This window comes from Mastigoproctus giganteus, chromosome 11 (assembly GCF_048544385.1).
Source record: "Mastigoproctus giganteus isolate SK-2022 chromosome 11, ASM4854438v1, whole genome shotgun sequence".
Lineage (NCBI taxonomy): Eukaryota > Metazoa > Arthropoda > Arachnida > Uropygi > Thelyphonidae > Mastigoproctus > Mastigoproctus giganteus.
The window spans coordinates 170,978,483-171,000,750 of NC_143585.1; the positions used below are offsets into that span (position 1 = coordinate 170,978,483).

The 22,268-nt window shown below is 35.8% G+C and overlaps 1 protein-coding gene across 1 annotated transcript in view; it reads right to left on the reverse strand.

Annotated features, from left to right (window-relative positions):
• Positions 1–22,268, reverse strand: part of LOC150078573 (protocadherin-like wing polarity protein stan) — a 570,595-nt gene that overhangs the window by 223,498 nt on the left and 324,829 nt on the right. The window contains exons 16-18 of the mRNA XM_090384617.1: positions 21,862–22,139; positions 12,101–12,284; positions 9,253–9,354 (exon numbers count right to left, since the gene is read on the reverse strand). Coding sequence (XP_090240743.1) covers positions 9,253–9,354; positions 12,101–12,284; positions 21,862–22,139 — 564 coding nt within the window. The remainder of the gene's footprint in view (positions 1–9,252; positions 9,355–12,100; positions 12,285–21,861; positions 22,140–22,268) is intronic.

Consider the following 22,268-nt stretch of genomic DNA (forward strand, 5'->3'; position numbering starts at 1 on the left):
AATCAACCACCCGCTGGCTAAAGGCGAATTTCCACACATATATACCTAGTAGGACTTATATTTCTATTGGAGAAAAGTCAATGCCTGAGTTTAAAGCTGCCAAAGACAGGGTAATGCTCTTAGTGGAAAGGATAACATAGCTGGTTATAAACTTAAACCTTTAGTGGTTTATCACTCAGAAAACCAGCAAGCTTTTAAGGGCATTGACAAGAAATCGCTTCCTGTGCACTTCAGGGCTAACTCAAAGACCTGGGTGACAATAATCATGTTCAAAGAATGATTTCTAAATGTGTTTCTCCCTGAAGTTGAAAATATTGCTTACAAATATCAGTGCCTTTTAAGATATAAATGCTCCATAACAATGCTCCCGGTCATCCTAAATATCTAGATCATCTGCACGACAACATCAAGGTGGTATACTTTCCTCTAAACACAATGGCTTTGATTCAACCAATGGATCAGGGAGTTATCTGGACATTCAAAGCTTTTACATATGGACAGTGGTGCATTATCCTATAGGCAGAAAAGACATCTGCCTAGGGTTCCGATTAAAGGGAGCTCCCAAAATCACTGTTTCAAAAACTCATTGCTGTTTTTTACTAATATTTCAAAGTGATTTTTATCGGAAAGTGAACTTTCTACCTGCCAAGGTCAATGAACTTTATTTGAAAATTATTTTTTTTAAAAATGTTTTACATTTAAAAAAAAAATAATTTTCAAATAAATTGATGAAAAATTTTACATTTAGTTTTTCCTTAAATAATTGAGTTAATTGAAAAAATACAGATTGCCTTGTATGTAGCTGGCACCCTTATGCTTAAGGCAGTACAGTAACAGGGAGAAGGTAGCCTTGATCGTATCACCCAGTCTTGAGTGAATGTCCAAGCAGAACTGAGGTGCTGTTGTTGTTGTTGTTATTTGGTTTTTAGGAGCATTAGCAATTAAAGCCATATTGCTCCGGGGATATGCAGTGGTCATTCCCTGACCTTTCCGCATCCTCCGTATTTGGTGGTCATGGGCTCGAACCCCGGTCTAATCAAGAAGCATGTGCTATGCACTGCTGCTCCTGCCCACCTGGCTATGGAGGTGCCTTGACAACTGAGGTGCAGCGGCATAATTCGGCAGTTTTTGATTTTAATGAGTGTAAGAAACCTAAATGAATGAGTGTAAGAAACATAAAAAAATAGTGTAAAAACATTCAATGTTTAATATTGATGGGATCCTCAAATTCCATTTGCCTTGGGCCCCCATGAAGGTATAACACGCCTCTGCATTTGGACAAGATTTCTGTGGCTGTAAATGCAACAGAGCAAGGAAAGATGGATCTGCAGCAAGTTTGGAAGACGTTTAACATCCTTGATGAAATACGCAATGTTTCAAAAGCCTGGAATGATGTGACAACAACTTGTATGAGTGGAGTTTGGGAAAAACTTCTAAATCATTCTGAGCTTAACAACAAAGGCTTCAACAAAGATGAGCTGGCATCTTCTGTTACCAAAGAAATTGAAAACTCAGCCCAGGAGTTTCAGCTAGTCCTAGAGGACAAGTAGTAGACAAACTTGTGGATGAATGAGGTGAAGATTTAACAACAGAAGACCTAGCCCAGTTGAATGTGCACAGAGTTGAGGAGTGAGGGAGAGCTGAATCCATTGAGAAATCGGAGTAACCCAAGAAGCAGTTCAAATTAAAGGAAATAGCAGAATCGTTTCATAAAAATCATGATCTCTGTATGTTTGATGGAATGGATAAAAACACTGAATGTTTCTTTAAAATAGAAAAAGTTAAAGATTGCTAATTGGCTTATCAAGAAATTTATGAAGAGAAAAAAAAGCATACAAAACAAATGAAGAGTTCATATCACGTACTACCTCCCTACCTACAACACCCTGTGATTAATGTGTCTTATTAATGCTTTAGGTTCATTTTAAGTTACCTTCAGTTCATCACCTGAAGTGTATAAACTTTGATTTATTGTGTGGTTCAGACCAATTTTAAATATGTACACTTTGGTTTTGATTCCCTTAGCAGCCCTTATAAAGTCTATACAGCATACGAAATACATATCAGTTCTTACAGTATAATAACGCGTTTTTTTCTTCCTTTTAATATTTTGTTTTCTTATGTGCCACTCCAGTTACTTCACCGCTGTCCCCAGACATTGTTATGGTATATTATTAATTTTCTTCATTTTTCTGAGGATATTATGTGGTTTTTTAATTTTAGCATATCAGGGATAACACACCTCTGCATATGGACAAGATTTTCTGTGGTTGTAAATGCAACAGAGCAAGGAAAGATGGATCTGCCCCAGATGTCCCCAGTTAAAGTTTTTAATTGTTATGGTATATTACTAATTTTCTTCATTCTTCTGAGGATATTATATGGTTTTTTAATTTTAGCATATCAGGGATAACACACCTCTGCATACGGACAAGATTTTCTGTGGTTGTAAATGCAACAGAGCAAGGAAAGATGGATCTGCAGCAAGTTTGGAAACATTTAACATTCTTGATGAAATACGCAATGTTTCTTCAAAGTAGCAATATTTTAATAGTCATTCCCGAGTTACATAAAAATTGACTTATGCAAAAAGTCCTGGAAATATCTTTTACGTATGTCAGGGATAGACTTACATAAGTAATTCTAACCAAGATGCATTTTCATTTGATAATGAATTCCATCAAAGCTTGCTGCATTTTGTTTTGTTTCGACTAAGGCTTTACATAAATCTCAAAGCATGAAATGTTGATTGTATAATGTGTTGAAGTGTATGAAAATTAAGTGTGTACCTTTCAATATGTTTTTATGTTTTTGGAAGACTGGGTTATATGAAGACAGTTTTGCAAAGGCGTTTCCTAGTGCATTTGCAATTTCTTCTAGCTCAGTTATACCTTGTCCCCTCCAATTCATTATTAGCACAGGTGTTTTATATCTGCCAGAGATTTGTCTGATTTTATTCCAGACTACACTATCTGTAATTTTAGTGATCTTACTGAAAATTACATCCAAGATTCTCTCTGGCTTTTCTATCTGATGCAAGATTCCCATATAATATGAGATTGGCAGGTATAGGAAAATCAGAATTGACTCAAAGCCCTATTTTTCTCTCTTTTTTTGCCATACTACATTCTTCATTCCACCAGTGCCTGTTTTCAATATTAATTAGATACCTGCAATACCAGCTGTGGAGATTATTCAATTGCTAACATACATGATTACACTTTCAGTATCAGAGGATGTTATGATATCTTAATTTAAAGCTGCAAGGCAGGACTGATATTAAACCCAATTTGTTTTAGGAAATTTTCATTTGTTACCTTTTGTATTCTGTAGTGTGCTGTTCATCAATATTCTGTATATAAATAGAAAATTTGAAACTGATCAATCTAGAAGTAGTAGAAATAAGGTTGGTGAGCAGATAGTGAGGTCCACTGCTGAACTTTTGGATGTTACCATCCACAAGTTCCTACTGGAACAGCATATGACTATGAACACTTGTCTAAGAGCTTTTCAGTCATCAATCTCACTTTGTCTAGGTGAAGAGTTCCTCACAGAGGGTGGTGCCTATTGAAATCTTGAAGAAAGTAAAAAATAAAGTTCCAACATACATAATGGCACAATTCCGGCCATTATTCATGTTGCAATTGCTTCAAAGAGTTTGCAGCTGAATATGGTTGGAGGGAATTCTAGACTCCACTAAAATGGCTACTACTCTGCAGATATTTACTGCATTTATGCGATCTTGTCTGTACATATTATAGTGCTTTACTGAAATATTTAATGTCACTGAAATACCAAGACTATTCCATTGTAGTATTGTATGCATTAATTAATCTTAGTTGCCTTTTCTAATGGTTTTTGTTAAGTTGTCTGTTTATATTGTTCTATTATGGATTTTTATTTTTTTAGAAAAAACTAGCCAACCACCATCAATGTCATTAGTTGATTGAAGCTCCAAAATAGATTCATCTCCATGAGATCAGTATTACACTGAACTTTTTCTCTTGTTTCAGTGCAGACGTGTAATAGGGGTCTGCTTGCTGTACAAATGGCAGGAGATATCATACACAGTGAAACTTCCCTTTAACGGACAGCCATGGGGAATGAAAATCTGTCCATTAGAGAGAAGTGTCCGCTAACAAGAATTCTGAGGGAGAAAAAAAAAAGAAAGATAGAAAAATCATTAAACGTTTAATGTAAAATTAAATTAAAATATATAGCGATTTTGAACAATATTTTTGTAAATAATATACAATTACATACACAAGAGATAAAGAAAAATCGTTAAACGTTTAATGTAAAATTAAATTAAATTATATACAGATTTTGCACAATATTTTTGTAAATAATATACATACAATTGTGCTATGCATATTATGACTATCATAAGAAAAATACATACAGTAATCACTTATTTTCTTCTGCACCTTCTTCCGGCTGATAATTTTGTTTTCAACATTTGTTTGGAGTGAAGAAACCATCAAAAGTCCTTCAGTATCTTCTTCAGCGGCGAAAAACATTTTTAAACGATTGATTTGTATGAGTGCTTCTTCTATTTTCATCGGTGGTTCGTCGTTAATATGTTTTTCGACAGAATGACCTCCTTCCATTTCTTCATCCTCATGAGGAACTTCTTGAAAAATATCGATGATAATGTTGTTGATATCTAGAGCACCATCTTCTGTAGTGAGGTTCGAGTCTATATCTTTGTAGCCAGGGTCACTTGTAGCGGAAGTATCGTACATTATCAATAGATGTTGAAGTGCTTGTTCTTCTTGGTGCTCCACATTGCTGTTCACAACTTCAATTTTTGCGTTTGAGAAGCCAGACTTTACAAAACAGTTCACGACAGTTTGTTTTCTAATTGCGTTTACTGAAGAGGAACTCCATTGAATCGCATCTAGGATGCTGAGTTTCTTTGCAAGGTCACTCGCACATGTTACATCGTTCATGTTTGCAATGAGATGTCTTAAAACATGTTTTCTGTAGTGAAGTTTAAAAATTTTTATTATCCCTTGATCCAAGGGCTGACACTCTGCAGATTGTGTTTGGTGGCAGAAAAACGATTTGAATGTTGGACAATTCAATGTGTGGGTGAGATGCAGCCATTATCCATGAAAAGAATAATTTTTCTGTTTTGACGAATCATGTTTTGGTTAAAGTGACTTATCCATTCGCTCATGATATCTCGTGTCATCCACGCTTTTTTATTAGACTTCCAGTCAACATTCAAAAGATTCAACTTTATGCCCTTGAAACAATGAGGATTTTGTGGTTTTCCTATAACAAGAGGTTGTTCAAAGTCTCCCAGCATATTTGTACACAATAGTACAGTCAAGCGTTCCTTAGAAATTTTTCCGCCCTGGCACTTTATGTTTTTTAGACTCATTGTTTTTTAAGGAAGAGCTTTAAAAAACAACCCTGTTTCGTCAGATTTGTAAATATCCTTAGCTTCAAAATTACAACATAAATCTTCCAATTTGACGGTCCACTCTGTTACAACACCAGTATCAACAGATCCACCTTCACCACTTATGGTTTTCCAAGAAATTTTATGCCGAGTTTTGAACTTGTCTAGCCACCCCACAGAAGCTTTGAACTCATTTACTCCCATAGATTTCGCAACCTCCAAAGCCTTTTCCCTAATAATAGGCCCATTAATGGGAATTTGTTTAGCACGTGCGCGACAAATTTGAAGTTCAACAGTTTTCGGGAATGATTTTTGAACCTGATCATTTCCGTGTTGCCAAAATTGTTTGAGCAGTTCATTTTTTTTTTCTTTAGGATGTCGCTTACCTGCGTCTTCCCGATTTTGAATTTTGCAGCGAGATTGCGAACAATATTTTTTTGCCGATCATACGCATTAATGAGTTCAACTTTATCTTTTAAAGTTAAATATTTACGAGAAGACATTGTGCACTTCACACGACACTGAACAAAACTGAAAACTGAAACAAAGACAAAAGACCGACAAAATTCCCCCTCCCCTGCACACACCGAATTCATCAGAAGTTTTACACTTGCCTTAAAATTCTTGAAAAAGGGTTTAGAACTGCGACGTAAACCTTGATAAAATTCAGAGAATCGGAACTAGAAAATAAACACACAATTGAGGCAATACGTGGAAGAAACGTTCCTAGAAAAAGGGCCGCTCTCCGTTATTGGGAGATCAAATTAAGTGCTAATCTAAACGAAACAATGCAGATTGCCTGTCCATGTCCGTTACAGAGAATGTCCGCTAGACACAAGCTGAAAAGACGTTAAAACCAATAGAGGAGAGTTGGCAAATTTGAAAATGTCCGTTGTAGAGAGATGTTTGAATTTTGCAGCGAGATTGCGAACAATATTTTTTTGCCAATCATATGCATTAATGAGTTAAACTTTATCTTTTAAAGTTAAATGTTTACGAGAAGACATTGTGCACTTCACATGACACTGAAAACTGAAACAAAGACAAAAGACAGACGTTAAAGAGAGGTGTCCGTTAGGAGAAGTTTCACTGTATTTGGATCTTAGAAAAGCCTTCGATACTGTTGCACATGGAAGACTGCTGCACAAATTGGAGTAGTGTGGCATTGGAGGCAAATTGCTGCTATGGATAAAGGGATGGTTGAGTGGGAGAAGACAGAGAGTGGTAATCAATGGACACTGCTCTTCGTGGATTAATGTTATTAGTGGAGTCCCTCAGGGTTCAGTGTTGTTTTCTGTATTTATAAATGATATTGATGATGGTATATATCAGGCTTAATGTCCAAGTCTGCAGACAATAAGAAGGTTGGCAGAGTTGTTAATGACACTAATGACAGTACATTGCTGCAACAGGATCTAGAAAAGTTGAGCAGATGGGCTGAGAGATGGCAAATGAAGTTTAACATTGACAAATGTAATGTACTACATATGAGAAGCAGTAATCCCAGAGTAACGTATCAACTCTGTTGTACCACACTGACAGTGGTAGAGAATGAAAAGGACCTGGGGGTAATTGTGCAGGCAGATATGAAGTTTTCTGAGCAGTGCAGACAGTCTGCAAGAGTAGCTCATGGTGTCTTGTCAATGATATATAGGAATTTTTCTAGCAGGGATAAGGAGGTGATTATCTCCTTGTATAAGGCAATGGTCAGACCACACCTTGAGTACTGTATACAGGTCTGGAGGTCTCATTTTAAGAAGGATGTAGAGTTGTTGGAACGAGTACAGAGAAAGGCAACAAGATTAGTGAATGGAACAAAGGGTTGCTCCTATGAAGAAAAAGCTTAAGTTTTGCAAATTATAGTGTCTGGAGACTAGGCATGTGTGAGATGATCTGATTGAGGTGTATAAAGTCTTGAATGGTTTGAGCATGCTCAATGCTGATGGGATTCTTCCTCTTGCTCAGAATAATCACCTGAGAGGGCATAAATTCAAATTGAGGAAAGACGGTTGTAGGATAGATGTGCAGAAGTTTGCCTTCAGCCAGTGGGTGGTTGATTGCTGTAACAAACTTCCATCTGTCGTTGTAGAAGTTGATAGCTTAAATAGATTCAAGGCAGAACTTGACAAACATTTGGAGAGAGTGGATGGGTGAAATAAGGGTTTTTTTTGTTTTTTTTTGGTTTTTTTTGGCTGATGCTATATAAGCTTGCTTTCTTGCATCATGTGCCTTTGCTAATGAAGGTGAATTCAATGTTTGGCAGCAGTGCTTACTGTAAACAATGATTTGCAAATTGGTGATGTAGTCATTTTAGTGGTATTTACTGATTTTGTATTGTCTTATTATTAAAGAATTATAGATCCTGGAGCACACCTCGATGCACCAAGGTAAGTACTACCAGGTGAGTGCTGTTTTGTAACTCTTTATTCAATTTTTACTGAGATCTGACATTCTAAATCTCTATGTGGTAACAATGGCATGATTGTAATAGCAAAGGGTTGTCAGCTTCCTTGCTGGCCACACTTGTTATGCCCACATATCCTTGAAACTGAACTTAAGTTTTCTTGCAGTAAGTGTAGGGTAAGTGTATTTGACTCATTTTTTTATACTTTTTGATACTGAAATGTACACGACTAAACTGACAGGAACTTCCAATCTCCCTCCCCTTTTGTGAACTTAAATGTCCAAAATTGCCAACAAACAGGACCTATTTTGTGCACAAATTATTTCTGGAATTATTTTTTAATATATTTCCTGATCTTCATCCCAAATTATCCCAAAAATTGATTAATCAAATGTGTCAAGAACAAAAAACTGATGATACAGAGAAAATGACTTCAGATTCTGAGCGTGAAACTCAGGATTTGAATCCAGTAGTTCAACTAGAGCAAACAAACAATAATGAGTGGGTTATTTTCAGAAAGGCCGAACACTCACAGGAACATATTATGCAGACAGTTTGTGCGACAACATTAAAGAAAAATGCCAAAGAAAACTCAGTAAAGAAATCAACATATTAACCAGTTCTAGCACAATACTGGATGCAAATATAATTTCAAATTTGAAAAAATACCTGGCTGGCACCATTTTCACACCGACGGTGATATAATTTCTGCAGTGGATGTATTCCTGGATGTTCAAAAGAAAACTTTTTTACAGCTAGAATCGATGCATTGCAGCACTGGTGATAAAAGTGTACTATGCCGAAAAGTAACATATACATATTAGATGTTTTTGGCCCTTCTGACCACAGGCTTTTAAAACACTCCTTATATGGCAGTCACAGCATTGATTTGTTTAGGGGAGACGATTTTGTCTGACCAATGCAATTGGATAATATGATGCAGACAAAGGAACTGGATGCAAAAAATAATTTTTATATAATTTTTAAAAGCTTTTAATACTGTTCCACATAAGAGACTGCTGTACAATATGAAGCAATATGGGCCAGTTACTGTTATGGATACAGGGATGGTTGAGTGGGAGACATTAGAGAATGCTCATCAACAGAACTGCTCTCCCTGGGCTGTTGCTATTAGTGGAGTCCCCCCAGGGTTCACTGCTGGCTCCATTGTCATTTTCAATATTTGTTAATGATATTGAAGAAGGCAGAGCAGGCTAAATATCTAAGTTTGAAGAAATACAAAGGTTGACAAGGTGATTAATGACAGTAATTGAGGTATGCTACTGCAACAAGATATAGAAAAATTAGGTAGATGGGCTGAAAAAAATGGTAACTAAAGTTTTAACATTGATATATGCAAGTGCTGCATATGGATAGCAGCAATAATCAGAATAATATACTGTTTAGAAAGCAACAGATACACATATCTTTGACTTACCAATTGAGCCTGGAGGACATACTGCTGTAGCTTCTTCTTCAAATAATGTTCGCCTCCACCAGATACCACCACTGTATGATTGAGGGCAACTATCATAGACAACTAAAATTCAGACTAAAGGTCAATGTAGAATTAAACCACCATTCACATAACCTTTCAATTAAAAAATGATATATATATATATATATATATATATATTGGTATTTTTATAATATTAAGGGGAAGATTATAGTAAGATAAACATGTTAAGATAATCATATTGAAATATATACCTCAATAGATCTATAAAAACATTTATAGGAAAATACAATGTATTATATTATTACCCACAATCTAGGACTTCTAGGTGACTTCATCTGGGGTCAACCACCCAAATTGAAAGTAAAACAGTGATAAGGGGTTCTCTGTTTCTGTGATGATCAATATGTGCTAAGGCAAAGATATAGACATATGCAACAAGATATAGACATATAGAATTGTACCTCATTTGAAAAGTATCTGGTACTGTGCTTTGTGATAAGAACTGGGTTTCACAAGGCTGCAAATAAAAACTTCAGGAATCTGTGCTGATTGGCATTTAGAAAGAGTGGGGTCCAGCTATGCACTTAATACTTATAGTGGGAAGGAAGTCTAGTAGAATCTCTGAAGAGAACAAAATGGTGGAATGACATTAAGTTGTTTAAGAGGTTTTGGTGCATTGACCTGATGGATTATGGTGTGCTAGTACTTTTTTTTTGGTATGTGTATCCATATGAATCTCTGTCATTTCAGCTTTCTTTTATATCTTGGTATGGTTGTACTTATTAAGGTATTCTTTTATGTTGTTTATATGGTACTAATAACATATGATTAAGATTAACTGCCTTTGTAATGTTTAAGTTATCAGTAATGTTACTTCTATCACTTAGGAGGTCGAAAAGAGTGATAGCTGACCGTGATTGGTAGAGAGTTGCAAAAAAATTTTATTTTTCATATTCAGGAGAGTATAACAATTAGCATTAGTGCATATGATGCAAGAAAGAAGGCACCTCCGTAGGCAGGTAGGCAGGAGCAGCAGTGCGTAGCACACGCTTCTTAATTAGACCAGGGTTCAAGCCAGTGACCACCAAATACGGAGGATGTGGAAAGGTCAGGAAATGACCACCGCATATCCCCGGAGCAATATGGCCTTAGTTGCTAATGCTCCTAAAAACCAAAACAGCAAGAAAGAAAGCTTATATACCATTAGCAAAAAAAAAAAAAACTTCCCATTTCACCAATCCATTTGTTCCAAAAGCTTATCCACTTCTTCCTTGAACCCACTCAAGCTATCAACTTCCACAACGACAGATGGAAGTTTGTTCCAGCAATCAACCACCCACAGGCTAAAGGAAAATTTCCGCAGGATTTTCAGAGAGGAAAAACTATGATCCCCTTGGCTAAGACCAACTAGCTCAGCCACATTTCGAAAAAGGCCATTAAAAATTCCTCACATCAACAACAACAATGGAACTCGAGTATTTTCCACCAGTGTGGGGGATTACGGCGATTCTACCAAATGTGCTACCTGTGTTGGGTGAAATCAGGTTTGAGAGACAATTTGCAACGAGTGCAATTCAAGTGGTGAGTTAGGGCTAGTGGATCATCTCCAGTTTTAATAGCTGTATAAGCAGACAATATCAGGAACAGAGGTGATATTATGTACAGCGTAAAAAGAAGGCCAAAAAACATGCATCCTGAAGGCCTGCATAAACAGCTCTGGTGATAATCTTGCAGACTACCTTTAGACAATATTTCTTCAGGCGAGCAGAGATTGGAGAAAGCCAAACAAGTCTCGCTTTAATGTGGTATTCCTGGCAGAGATATTAGCATTAGCAATAGTAGGGCATATGATGCAAGAAAGCAAGCTTATATAGCATCAGCCAAAAAAAAAAAAAAGAAACACCCTTCCCATTCCATCCGTATATTCACTCCAAATGTTTGTCTAGTTCTGCCTTGAATTATTTAAGTTGCTGACATCCACTGTGACAGATGTAAGTTTGTTCCAACTATCAACCACCTGCTGGCTAAAGGCGAATTTCTGCACATTTATTCTACAATTGTCTTTCCTTAATTTGAATTTATGCCCCCTCAGGTGAGTAATCTGAGCAAGAGGAAGAATCTCATTAGTATTGAGCTTGCTCAATCCATTCAGTTAGATCACCTCGCAGGTACCTAGTCTCCAGAAGCTGCAATTTGCAGAACTTAAGCCTTTCTTGGTAACACTAACCCTTTGTTCCACTCACCAATCTTGTTACCCTTCTCTACACTTGTTCCAGCAGCTCTACATCTTTCCTAAAATGTGGCCTCCAGACCTCATTTTAGGAAATGACCGGCATATATATGTTAAGGGTAAAAGTTAAAGACATAGAACAGTTATTATATTTTAAGGGCACTAAAAGTGATATTCTTATACATTAGTAATAAATATATTAATGATAGGAGATCTGAAGTTTTCCTTAACAGATATAGGACAATGTTAACAAAATGTTGTGAGTTAGAATTCAATTTGATTGTCTGGAATTTTCAAGAATCATCAAGAAATCATCAAGCAAAGAAATTTAAAATAAAATGTAATTGAGTATTTCTTATTAACTAGATGATAGTGTATAGATAGAATACAGTTCATTTATTATGAACTGTATTCTATCTATACACTTAACTTTAAAATTTAAACTTTAAAATTTTAAAGTTAGTATTTCTAACTTTTTAAAGTTAAAAAGTTAGGATCTTTAAAGTTACAAATTTTGATAAATAATATTGACTTAAGTGTTAAAAAAGTTAATAGGTAATGGCTTTAGTATTAACTATAAAAATTTCATATTCTTACCTTCACAACCTCTAAGAGTAACTTCAGAAAGTGGATTTGAGCAGGAGTCACAACGACGACCAATCACTCCAGGCCTGCATTGGCACTGACCTGTAATTGGATTGCAACCAACACTATATGATCCTCTAGGGTAGCAATTGCAATTCAAGCAGTTATTACTATCAAGAGGTTGAAAATGATTTTCCTAAAAGAAATAAGATAAAAAATTAAATTTTTCTGTTTTTTGATTAAAATCTACTAAAAACTGATTATAGTAGGATTATATTTGTGGAGTACTAAGTAATTTTGGCAACCAATAGCACATTCTCATCACTGTGTAAATTCATATTTCAGAATTCAACATGGAATCTTAAATCAGTTTTCTGATATAAATTTATTCTTATTTAAAATTCATTCAAAATAACAGTTCTTGAAGACATACTGTAGACAATGGTAACTGGGATGTTAAATGAATTGTAAATGTGCATTCCAAATTCTCATTTAACAGACAGACTGATTTAAATCAACTTTATAGCATATACATCTAGAAACAAACACTTCTCTGTATGAAAAACAGTTTTATTGGAACTAATAAATTCATTTCTCAATGCATACACCTTGGTATGCATGTAGGATCAAAATTAACATTGGTAAATTTTTTTTTCTTTTCATATCTCAAGTTTTGTTTTTCCCTCCCTAAATTTTATCCATTTTGCTGTGTATCAGTTTTGGCATTAGGTATATGTACCTGTGTTTTTTTATTACTTTGTTTATTTAAAAAAAAAATTCATTTATTGATAAATTAAAACAATGCCATATTCAGATCTGACTCTGCTTGGTAATCCAAAACTTAAAATTCGATACATTTTTGTTGATTTCTCTAAATTCACAGTGTACTTATGTTTGGAATTTTTCTAAGAATTGTTTTCGCAGGGTAATGAACTGTTTCATAGTATTCCTGGTTCACTGTTTGACCATACTTTTTTGCACAATCAGTTATTACTGATTTAATACAGTACTGTATATGGAGTGTGCACATAAAAAAGAAATAATTTTTATGTAATTATAATCACATTATAATTTAAATTGAAATATTAATATGAAGAAGGAAATCTGAAAAAGAAAAATAAAGTTTATAAAACATTAATGTGAAGTAAATCAGTAGGCAAGGGGAGTCAAATGGTCTGATCCAGCATATAACCTAAATATATATTATTTTCTATGGGAAAATGATTTTTGAGACATGTTCTCACCTTACACAACTTTGCAACTTGAAGGATACTTGTATATAATTCTAAATTTCTGTGTATTCTTGAGATGGCCAAGGCCAGAAATGTTTATCTATATTCATATGTATGGGGACTTGTATATTTTGTTAGAGCAACTAGAATGTCTGTTCAACTCTGCCTCATGTTACTGTGCTGAAGAAAAAAACTAAAAAAGGCCAGGTGCCAGCCATCTAGGTAGTGTAAGTTTATGTGAACAGTGTAAGTTTGTGTGAACAGTGTGTGTGTGTGTGTTGTGCTGATATGTCGTTCTGGTCTCTTGGCTACCCAGAAGCAGGAGTCAACAGTATGCCCGCTTCTAGGTACTTGTCTCTAACGAGGAGAAAGGTGGGCTAGTTCTATCTTACTTGTACTGTCACTGTGGGGACATGTCCAACACCTACAAGAGGGAGTGCAATACCAGTAGGTGAGAATATAGAATCTCTGGAGACCCAATCCAGAGTGGGGGAAAAGAAAGCTTATATAAAGGAGCTCATCCAACTTAGATAAACAATGTACAAACTCCATGTACAAAATATTAACAGAATTAGCATTAGTAGAGGCATATGATGCAAGAAAACAAGCTTATACAGCATCAGCCAAAAAAGGAAAAAAAAAACTTTTCCATTTCCCCCATCCATTCACTACAAATGTTTGTCTAGTTTTGCCTTGAATTTATTTACACTGTTGACTTCTACAAATACAGAAGGAAGTTCATTCCAGCAATCAACCACATGCTGGCTCAAGGCAAATTTCAAATTTATAAAATAATATCTGTTCACACAAGGTTTAAATATTAAATAATAAATAAATATCAATTTTAGAATTAGCTATTAACAGAACTGTCATTTACATTTATGCTGGTAACATTTTATACACAATTTTTCTGCATTTGAAGACTTCAGCAGCAAAGTTTTGCAAAGCAGAGAATTTTAAACGATCCTAGAGGATAAGAGGCTCTTGCCCAGGTGAAAAATCTTGGCAGGTTGCCAAAAGCTCAGTTCTCAAATCATTATCATTATATAAATCACATTGAAATAAAACATGCATGACTCCAGTTTTATTCTTTCACCGCAGAAGCAAGATTCGGTATTTTTCAGCCAGAAGAGTAAAGATTCTCGTTAAAGAGCCATGTCCTGTGATAAAAATGTCTCCAAACTTTCAGAAAACCAGAAATTTTTTTATTTGTTTAGTGATAAAGTAACATCTGGGAGGAATTTCTTTGTAAACCAAGGGAAGAAGTGTCCCATCTAGTTTTCCGAATGATTTATAAACTCCTTCCAGCATCTTAACTTCTCTTTTTAACATGTTTATAGTTTGATTTAAATGTTCAGGATCTTAGTAGGAATTTGTTCTTGATTCAATATCAGAGACCACAAAAAATCAGCAATCACTTGAAGAGCCACTATAGAAACAATGAAACCCTTGTAGCAGTTAATAACATTGTTTTTTGTAGAAACTTAACTTTTGCTTGGAATTTTACATTTCCTACATCACAGACCCAAGTTGCAGAAAAAAGGAAACCACAGGGCGAAGACAGCCTGATAGTAAGGATGCAAATTTTTTGGGAGAGGTCCCAATCAGCTCTCAATAATCTGATAATAGTGCTGGAAAATTTCTTGACTTTAGTACTGAGATGAGTAAAGAAACTCAATTTATGATCTATGATTATTCCAAGGTGGTTAGTTTTAGTAATGAGTGGCAACTGGATATCTTGGACTTTAACAATGGGAGGTCTTCTATGATCAAACTTTGATTTAAACATCACTTGTGGAACTAAGAGTAAACTTATTTTCTGTCATTCAGCAACATAAGTCAAATAGAAAATGAATAGTATGTTCTTCAACAATAGCTTGGGAATTTCCAGAAATAATGATTGCAATGCCATCTGCAAAAGCAATTATTTTATAATTATTATTGATGGAACAAGAAAGCCAATTTTGCAAGACTGCATCCCAAATAAGGGGCTCCCGAATAGAGAATAGTGACCTGTGGAGAAACATAATGATATTTTAATTTTATAATGACTTGGCTGTTGGTAAAATAACTTTTGAGGAGATTGAACAATTGGAAAGTACAACCAGCAGAGCAAAGACATTCGAGGGTGCCATCCCACCAAAGGGAATCAGAGGCACTCTCGAATCAACAAAGATAGCTATCTCATACTTAGCAGTGGAATTTTCAATGTGGAAGGTAAAATCTACAAGAGAAACAATGAGGACTGAAATCATATTGAGAGAGAGAGAGAGAGAGAGAGAGAGAGAGAGAGAGAGAGAGAGAGAGAGAGAGAGAGAGAGAGAGAGAAGATTCTTGGTAAGAAAGAGCTGATTAATTCTTAGAGCCATGAGTCATTCTATAACTTTAGGATCACAAGCAGGTTTGTCTGGCTTCTTAAGCAAAGTAATATCTTCCAGACATCTGGGAAGAGGTATAGTTTGTTGCATGAGATCTTGCATATAAATCCTCAAGGATTGGAGTTTCCAGACCCTTTGACAAATCTCATGTTGCATTTCCTGGTGGTAATGGCTTTAGTGTAGATATTTTTAACAGCTAGGTACTCATTATGTAGTCATTCAACCTTGGGGGGGGGGAGGCCAGTGGTGATGGCACTGCAATGGGCAATATATGCAGATTTACAAAGGTTCGAAAGGACCTTCCACCATGAGCAAATTTTGGGAGAGAATTTTTTCTTCCTAGCTGATACGCATGATGCCTTAGTAGAGATTGTTGCATCACAGCAACAGCAAAATCAGAAGCAGAAGTAGAATTATATTGACCAAGATTGTCAATGCAATGCACAGATAATCTGATTAGATCAGCTAGTCTTGAATAGCTATTTATAGGAGTAGTAGCTTTTTTTTTTTTTTTTTTTTTTTTTTTTGTTAGTTGTTAGCACATTGGCTTCTGTGGCCATAATGTGCCTCCCAAGGTTTTTGTACTACTCTGATCCAAGCCCGAGGCGGGGTTCGAACCCTCGACCTTTGGGTTGCCAGGCAGGCACTTTACACACCCGGCTAGCCCGGTCAGCAGTAGTAGTAGCAAGCTGATATTGTTGAGGGTAATGACCCAATGGTTGTTAACTGTCTAAATAGGGATTGTGGCCCACTCGCAAATGCAATGACTCAAGTCATTGCATCGAATTGGAGAGCGTAATATCAATATTTGATTCACCAATAGAGATGCAAAAGATGGATAACTGATTTGATCTATTGTGAACAAAGATATTATGTCCAAGAATAAAACCTTCTAGCAAGGTTTCTGGAGTATCAGTATAGGTGCTATGCCAAAAACCAGATTTGGCATTATCATCTGCAGTAATTATTATATTTTATGAACCAAGAAAAGAAAGGAAAGGAAAGCTCATAGTCAAATAAGTAATTCAAAGAGGTGCTGAAATCAGGGGGCAAATCCATTTAAGAGGCCATAGAGTGTGACAACATCAAAATATCTATTCATTACAACGATACAAAGATTTAGAATCATCTGAAGCTGGTTGAATGACACAGGCAGCTATGAAAAAACCCATAATTCTGCATGCGTGACCAAATTGCTGAATAGAGTTCCTGGATAGTAATAATATCAATGGAATATTGTTTTGCAGAGACCCGAATTTCGCCAGCAAGCAACAGAATGCAACCATTGTCCACCAATTTGCATAACCTTCAAAGTAACATCAGAAGAGGCAGGAGGAGAGGAGAGGAGGAATTAGAAAATGACACATCCTGACCATCAATATATACACTATGTACAAACGAATAATTGTTATTACTCATTAACAGTTCTAGTATTTACTAGAACTATTAATGAGTTCTAGTATATATTAGAACTGTTAATATTAACAGAACAAAACGTTTTTCATGAATAATTTATTGTGAACAGTGTCACTGAAGGCTAATATTTGATATAATATGTACCCTGGCATGCATTTCCAAGTATCCGATAGAAACAGATCTACCCCCCTAGAGAGCCGCACATTATGCAAATTATTCATGCTTACAAAAACATGGGTTGTGACCAAATCACTTCATTCCCTTTTTTTGGTTTGCTTAGTGGGATAGGCTTATCTCTAGTACTCAGGATGACCAGTCATTGTTGTTTAGATGATTCTTTGAGATGGTGGGCCATTGGATGACTTGAACCAGCCAACCACAGGCAGAGGCAGCACGTTTGGCTTAATGTGTCACACAGTGTCATCTCGGCACTATGGAAGCAGTTTCAGGAGATAGCAACCATTACAAGAACTGGCCAAGGTCACATGAGATCAACCAGAACAGGCCACTATTTCATGCTTATAAAAACATGAGTTGTGACCAAATCTGGCTCTAACAGCGAGACAGAATCCTACGATGTCCTATCATCCACTGTCTCTTGAAGTTGTTATGGCCACAGATGAAAACATTTCCAATTAGACTGTGGTGAGGCTCAATTCAAGTGAATTCAATGCAAGGAAGCCAGTGGGGGTTTGTATCCCATTAACCCCAAACCACCACAGAGATCATTGAAACTGGTACCATGAACATGTCACTTGGAGTGACATGTTTGTGGTACCTAATAATGGGGTACAGTTCTGTTCTCCAATGAGTCCCATTTTAACCTACAAACAGATTCTAGATGTTATTTCATCTGGAGAAAACGAGGAATGCAGTACTATCCCTTCAATATGAAAGAAAGGGGACACTTATGGTGGATGCAATGTTCTCATGTGGGGAGGAATAATGATCAGTGGCTGCACCCATCATCATCTTTTTGATAGGAGGTACCATAATTGTGCAGAGGTACTGAGAACAGATCATTGATCCCTATGTGTGACTTTTTAGGAGTGCAGTTGCCCAATTTTATTTTCATGTCAAAGGTGCCAGTATATCTAGAGCTCAACCTCCACCTCAAGTGGTGGAGGAATATTTTGAAACTGAATATATCCAACGACTGCTGTGGTCAGCACGATCACCAAACTTAAATCCGATCAAAATGTGTGGGATGCCTTTGGGCGTCACATTGCACGCTGTCAGCCAACTCCTCGGCCACTTGGTGAGCTAAAGCCTGCACTGGTGGAAGAATGGGATTTGTTGCCAGAATCTTACAGATGCCCCTATATTGGAAGCAGTTTTCACCGCTGTCAGGCCTGTTTAGCCTTTGGAGAGGATCATACACCGTACTGTCATGTGACCATATTATTGAACATCTTGTATCGACTTCTGTAATGTGATCTTTTGGTAATTCTTATACAACTCCTATAAATATCACTCATACATGTCCAGAGATTCTTGCTGTCTCTTCATTTCATTGTTATTCTATGGAAACCACTATACCAAATTTTGTCCTGCTTCATTACAAGCTGCACGAGTTACACCATGTTTTCTATGTGTTCTGTTAATTTTGTTGAGAGTGTAGTTCCAAAGCATGTTGCTATTCAGAACATGAAACATCACATACTGAGTGATGAGAGTCATATTTTTTGCTCCTGCAATTGACACAGCATGGCTCTTCCTCCTTATGTGGATATTCTGCAAATGCATGGCTACTCCTTGCACAGTGACTGCAAGAAGGAGAGTTGCAAACAAGATTGGGAAGCATATCCATATCCTAAGCACAAGAAACACTTACTGACAATGGTGAAAGGTCAGAATTTGTGGGAATTAAAACCTAAAAAGGCCTTTTTTTTAAAACCCAAAAAACATTTTCTGTCCATAGAAAGGATACAACTGTAAAGCTTAAGAGACAAACTGATTAATGATGCACTGTTGAATATGACCTGGTTTTTGTTGTGAATCTGAAAGTAATATTCTGTCGAACTTCATCAAATGTATATCCATATTCTGCCAGATTTTTGTTAAACAAATCTTAGGAACTCATTGTTAGAAAGTTCCTGAGGAGTATCATACATTAATAGGAACAGATTTGCTCATCTAGGTGTACTAATGGCAATTCCAGCAGAAGCTAGTGAAGTGGAATTTAGAGATTTTGTCTAGGTCAGTTTTGGTAGTAGTCTCAATAATGATGTCTTGATTTCTAAGGGGATGCAATTATTTTACCTTGATAGATTTGAAGTCCGATTTTAGAATCTTAATAACAAGATCTTTCACTTTATAACTGGTCTTCAACTCACTAGTGTCACTGGCATGTATCAACAAAACATGTTGTATCAAAGATTTTGAACTGGAGGCGCAGAAGGCTTAAAACACAGGTTCCAGATGGCAGACCAGAGTGGACTGCTTCAACAAAAGAAGATGGTGAAATCACATCACGAATGGATTTATGTCCCATATCATTCTGCAGAGTGACAGAAGATTTAGAAGATAAAGAATCAATTATCTCGTCAAGCAAGTTGGCTTGAATTCCAGTTCATCATTTATCACTCTTGGTTAGAATTAGTTTCTTTTCTTAGCTGTGATGATAATCATTTTACTAAATGTGCAGGCAATTTCGTTTTGGACAAATGGTCTAACATAAAATGGTATGACAGTTCTTTGTCAATCAAAAGATCTGTCACAATGGTGTCATGCTTGGACCATTTGTCCAAAACAAAACTGCCCACATTTTTAGTAAAATGATTAGCATCACAGCTAAGAAAAGCAACTAATTCTTTTTTAAACTCTGAAATCTCCTGGAAGAAGGAAGGAGTATCTTCAGGAATATCATATGAAGTGCATTCAGCCTCTTGAGAATCAGTCATTATTCCAAGCTTGGAACTTGAGAGCAAACCCAAAGCAATATTGTTATTCAGAGCTGAACTTGAGTTAGTAAGGTAGTAGTCACAGGGGTCTTGTAAGGATGTTGTTCTTGAGTTACACTATTTTCCTCAAGGAAAACTGAAGAACCCTTAGGGTCAATTAGCCTGATGCCAATGTTTGAATTACTGAGAGGAGGAAATTCTTCCATTTAAGTGAATTTTTCATCCATATATAAAAACAGAGATAATACAAACTAAAGTAGGGCAATGTAGTACTGTGCCAGTAAAAGAAATAACACAAATACACTCAATAGTATCCAGTAATACAGAATGTCCAAGCCCTGAAACCAAAACAGTTTATTAAAGTTTTATTCAAGGCACTGAGTCTAATGAATCCAATAGGGGTTACAGACAGTCAGGCTTGTGCCAACTTCACATAACTTTTTCATCTCAATGCTTTTCATGGCTAAGCCTATAATAAACTTGACACAACTTTTTTGATATCAATGCTTTTCATTGATATCAAATTCTGCCATTTCGTGGCAGAATTTATAAAACCTGAAAAGGTGCAATGTTATGCATTGATTTTGAACACATTTTAAAAAGAAGCTATCAAGTAGACCTACAACTTTTCAATGGAAAAGAAAATTCATAAAGGATGCCTGTTTGTGCAATCATCCTAGTAGAAGTAGTGGCCAAATAAAAGTTAGTGAGGGCACAGTGAAGCAAAGCCTTGGGAAATCCATTTGACATATGCCAGCCACGAGCTTGATGTGCTATGGTGAGCAGTGGGTAGCATGTTATGCCCCCCGTCAGAGAATGAAACTATACACATTACACTTGTACAGAAGTCATTTATCAACAACAGAATCAAGAGGATGAAATTTTGTTAGTAAAGTTTTCCATGATTACAGTTTCATGATTATGCTATCATCTACAGCATTATGCACATTTTCCGACCGATGAATAAAAACTTGAAGACATCCTCTATCACTTAGAAGTGGGTTCAGATTTTCAATGTGTGCCATATTCACACAATAACATTTTAGTTTTTTACAGGAGATTTGTGGATATTTCCTATATTTGATAAAAATGTTACGTATGCTTGACTTTGCTTTCTTAACTGCAATTTGTGCCTTTTTTGACTAAGGGCCAATCTTTCACTCTGCAGTGAGAAAATGGTGGTCATTTTAAATAGCTACATACAAAGTTTGTGTATACAGATTTTTCAATGGAATACTGGTCAAAATTTTGCTAGGTATTATACTGACTGCTTGCTAATTTTTTAAGAAATAATATTTCTTGCTGTTTGTGGCAGGCCAGAAATTTAAAATGGGGAAAGAGGAGGGGTTCTAACACCATTAAAGGGGAAAGGTGCATCATATTATATTAAAAAAATTCTATGTAAACAAAAAAAAAAATGAATATGATCTATTTATCCATAATGAAATGCTATAAGCAAAGCCATTTATATTAATTTTTACTAAAAGTTGTGTTATTTATTAAAAAATAACTAATTTAAACACATATGTATAATGATAATCAATAATAATAATAATAAAAAAAAAAATGCCTGAGCAAGCACAGTTACGGTGATTTTAATTTTTCTGAATTATTTAAACTGGCTACACTGACCTCTGCAAAGCAGACGCTTCCCTATAGTAGACACTTTCTTCTGACCAAGTGGTATTACTTGTGTATTACTTGTATAGGGAGAGGTACTACTTGTGTCCTTTACATTTCACTTTTGAACAAATTATAATGCACATGGTGTTCAATAAATTATAATAATGTTTCTGTACTAATATTGAAAAATATTTTGAAAATGCAGGTAACATAACAATTACCTTGCAAGTGCATTCCCCTGTAGTTTTGTTACAGTCAGGACTGTAGCCCTTTTTTGTGTTGCACTGACAAGGTCCACAGATTGGATGACCCCACCAGTTTGAAGGACATGGCTTGTCTAATGATAGCTCACAGTAAATCCCTGCATGATTCTCATCACAATTGCAATGATAGGTTCTTTGAGAGTGATTTTTGCCATTCAGAACATGAGGTACACAGTAAGAACCTTCACTGCAAGGATTAATTTCACATACTGGCAAGCACTTTTCACCCACATAGCCTGAAAGAAATTTAAAACATATGCAAAATTTAAGATCTAATTTATGAGAGGAAAAAACTTTTTTTGATAAAGCAATCAATTAATGCTATTATTGTACATTACTCTTGATTTACAACAATTATAATATAA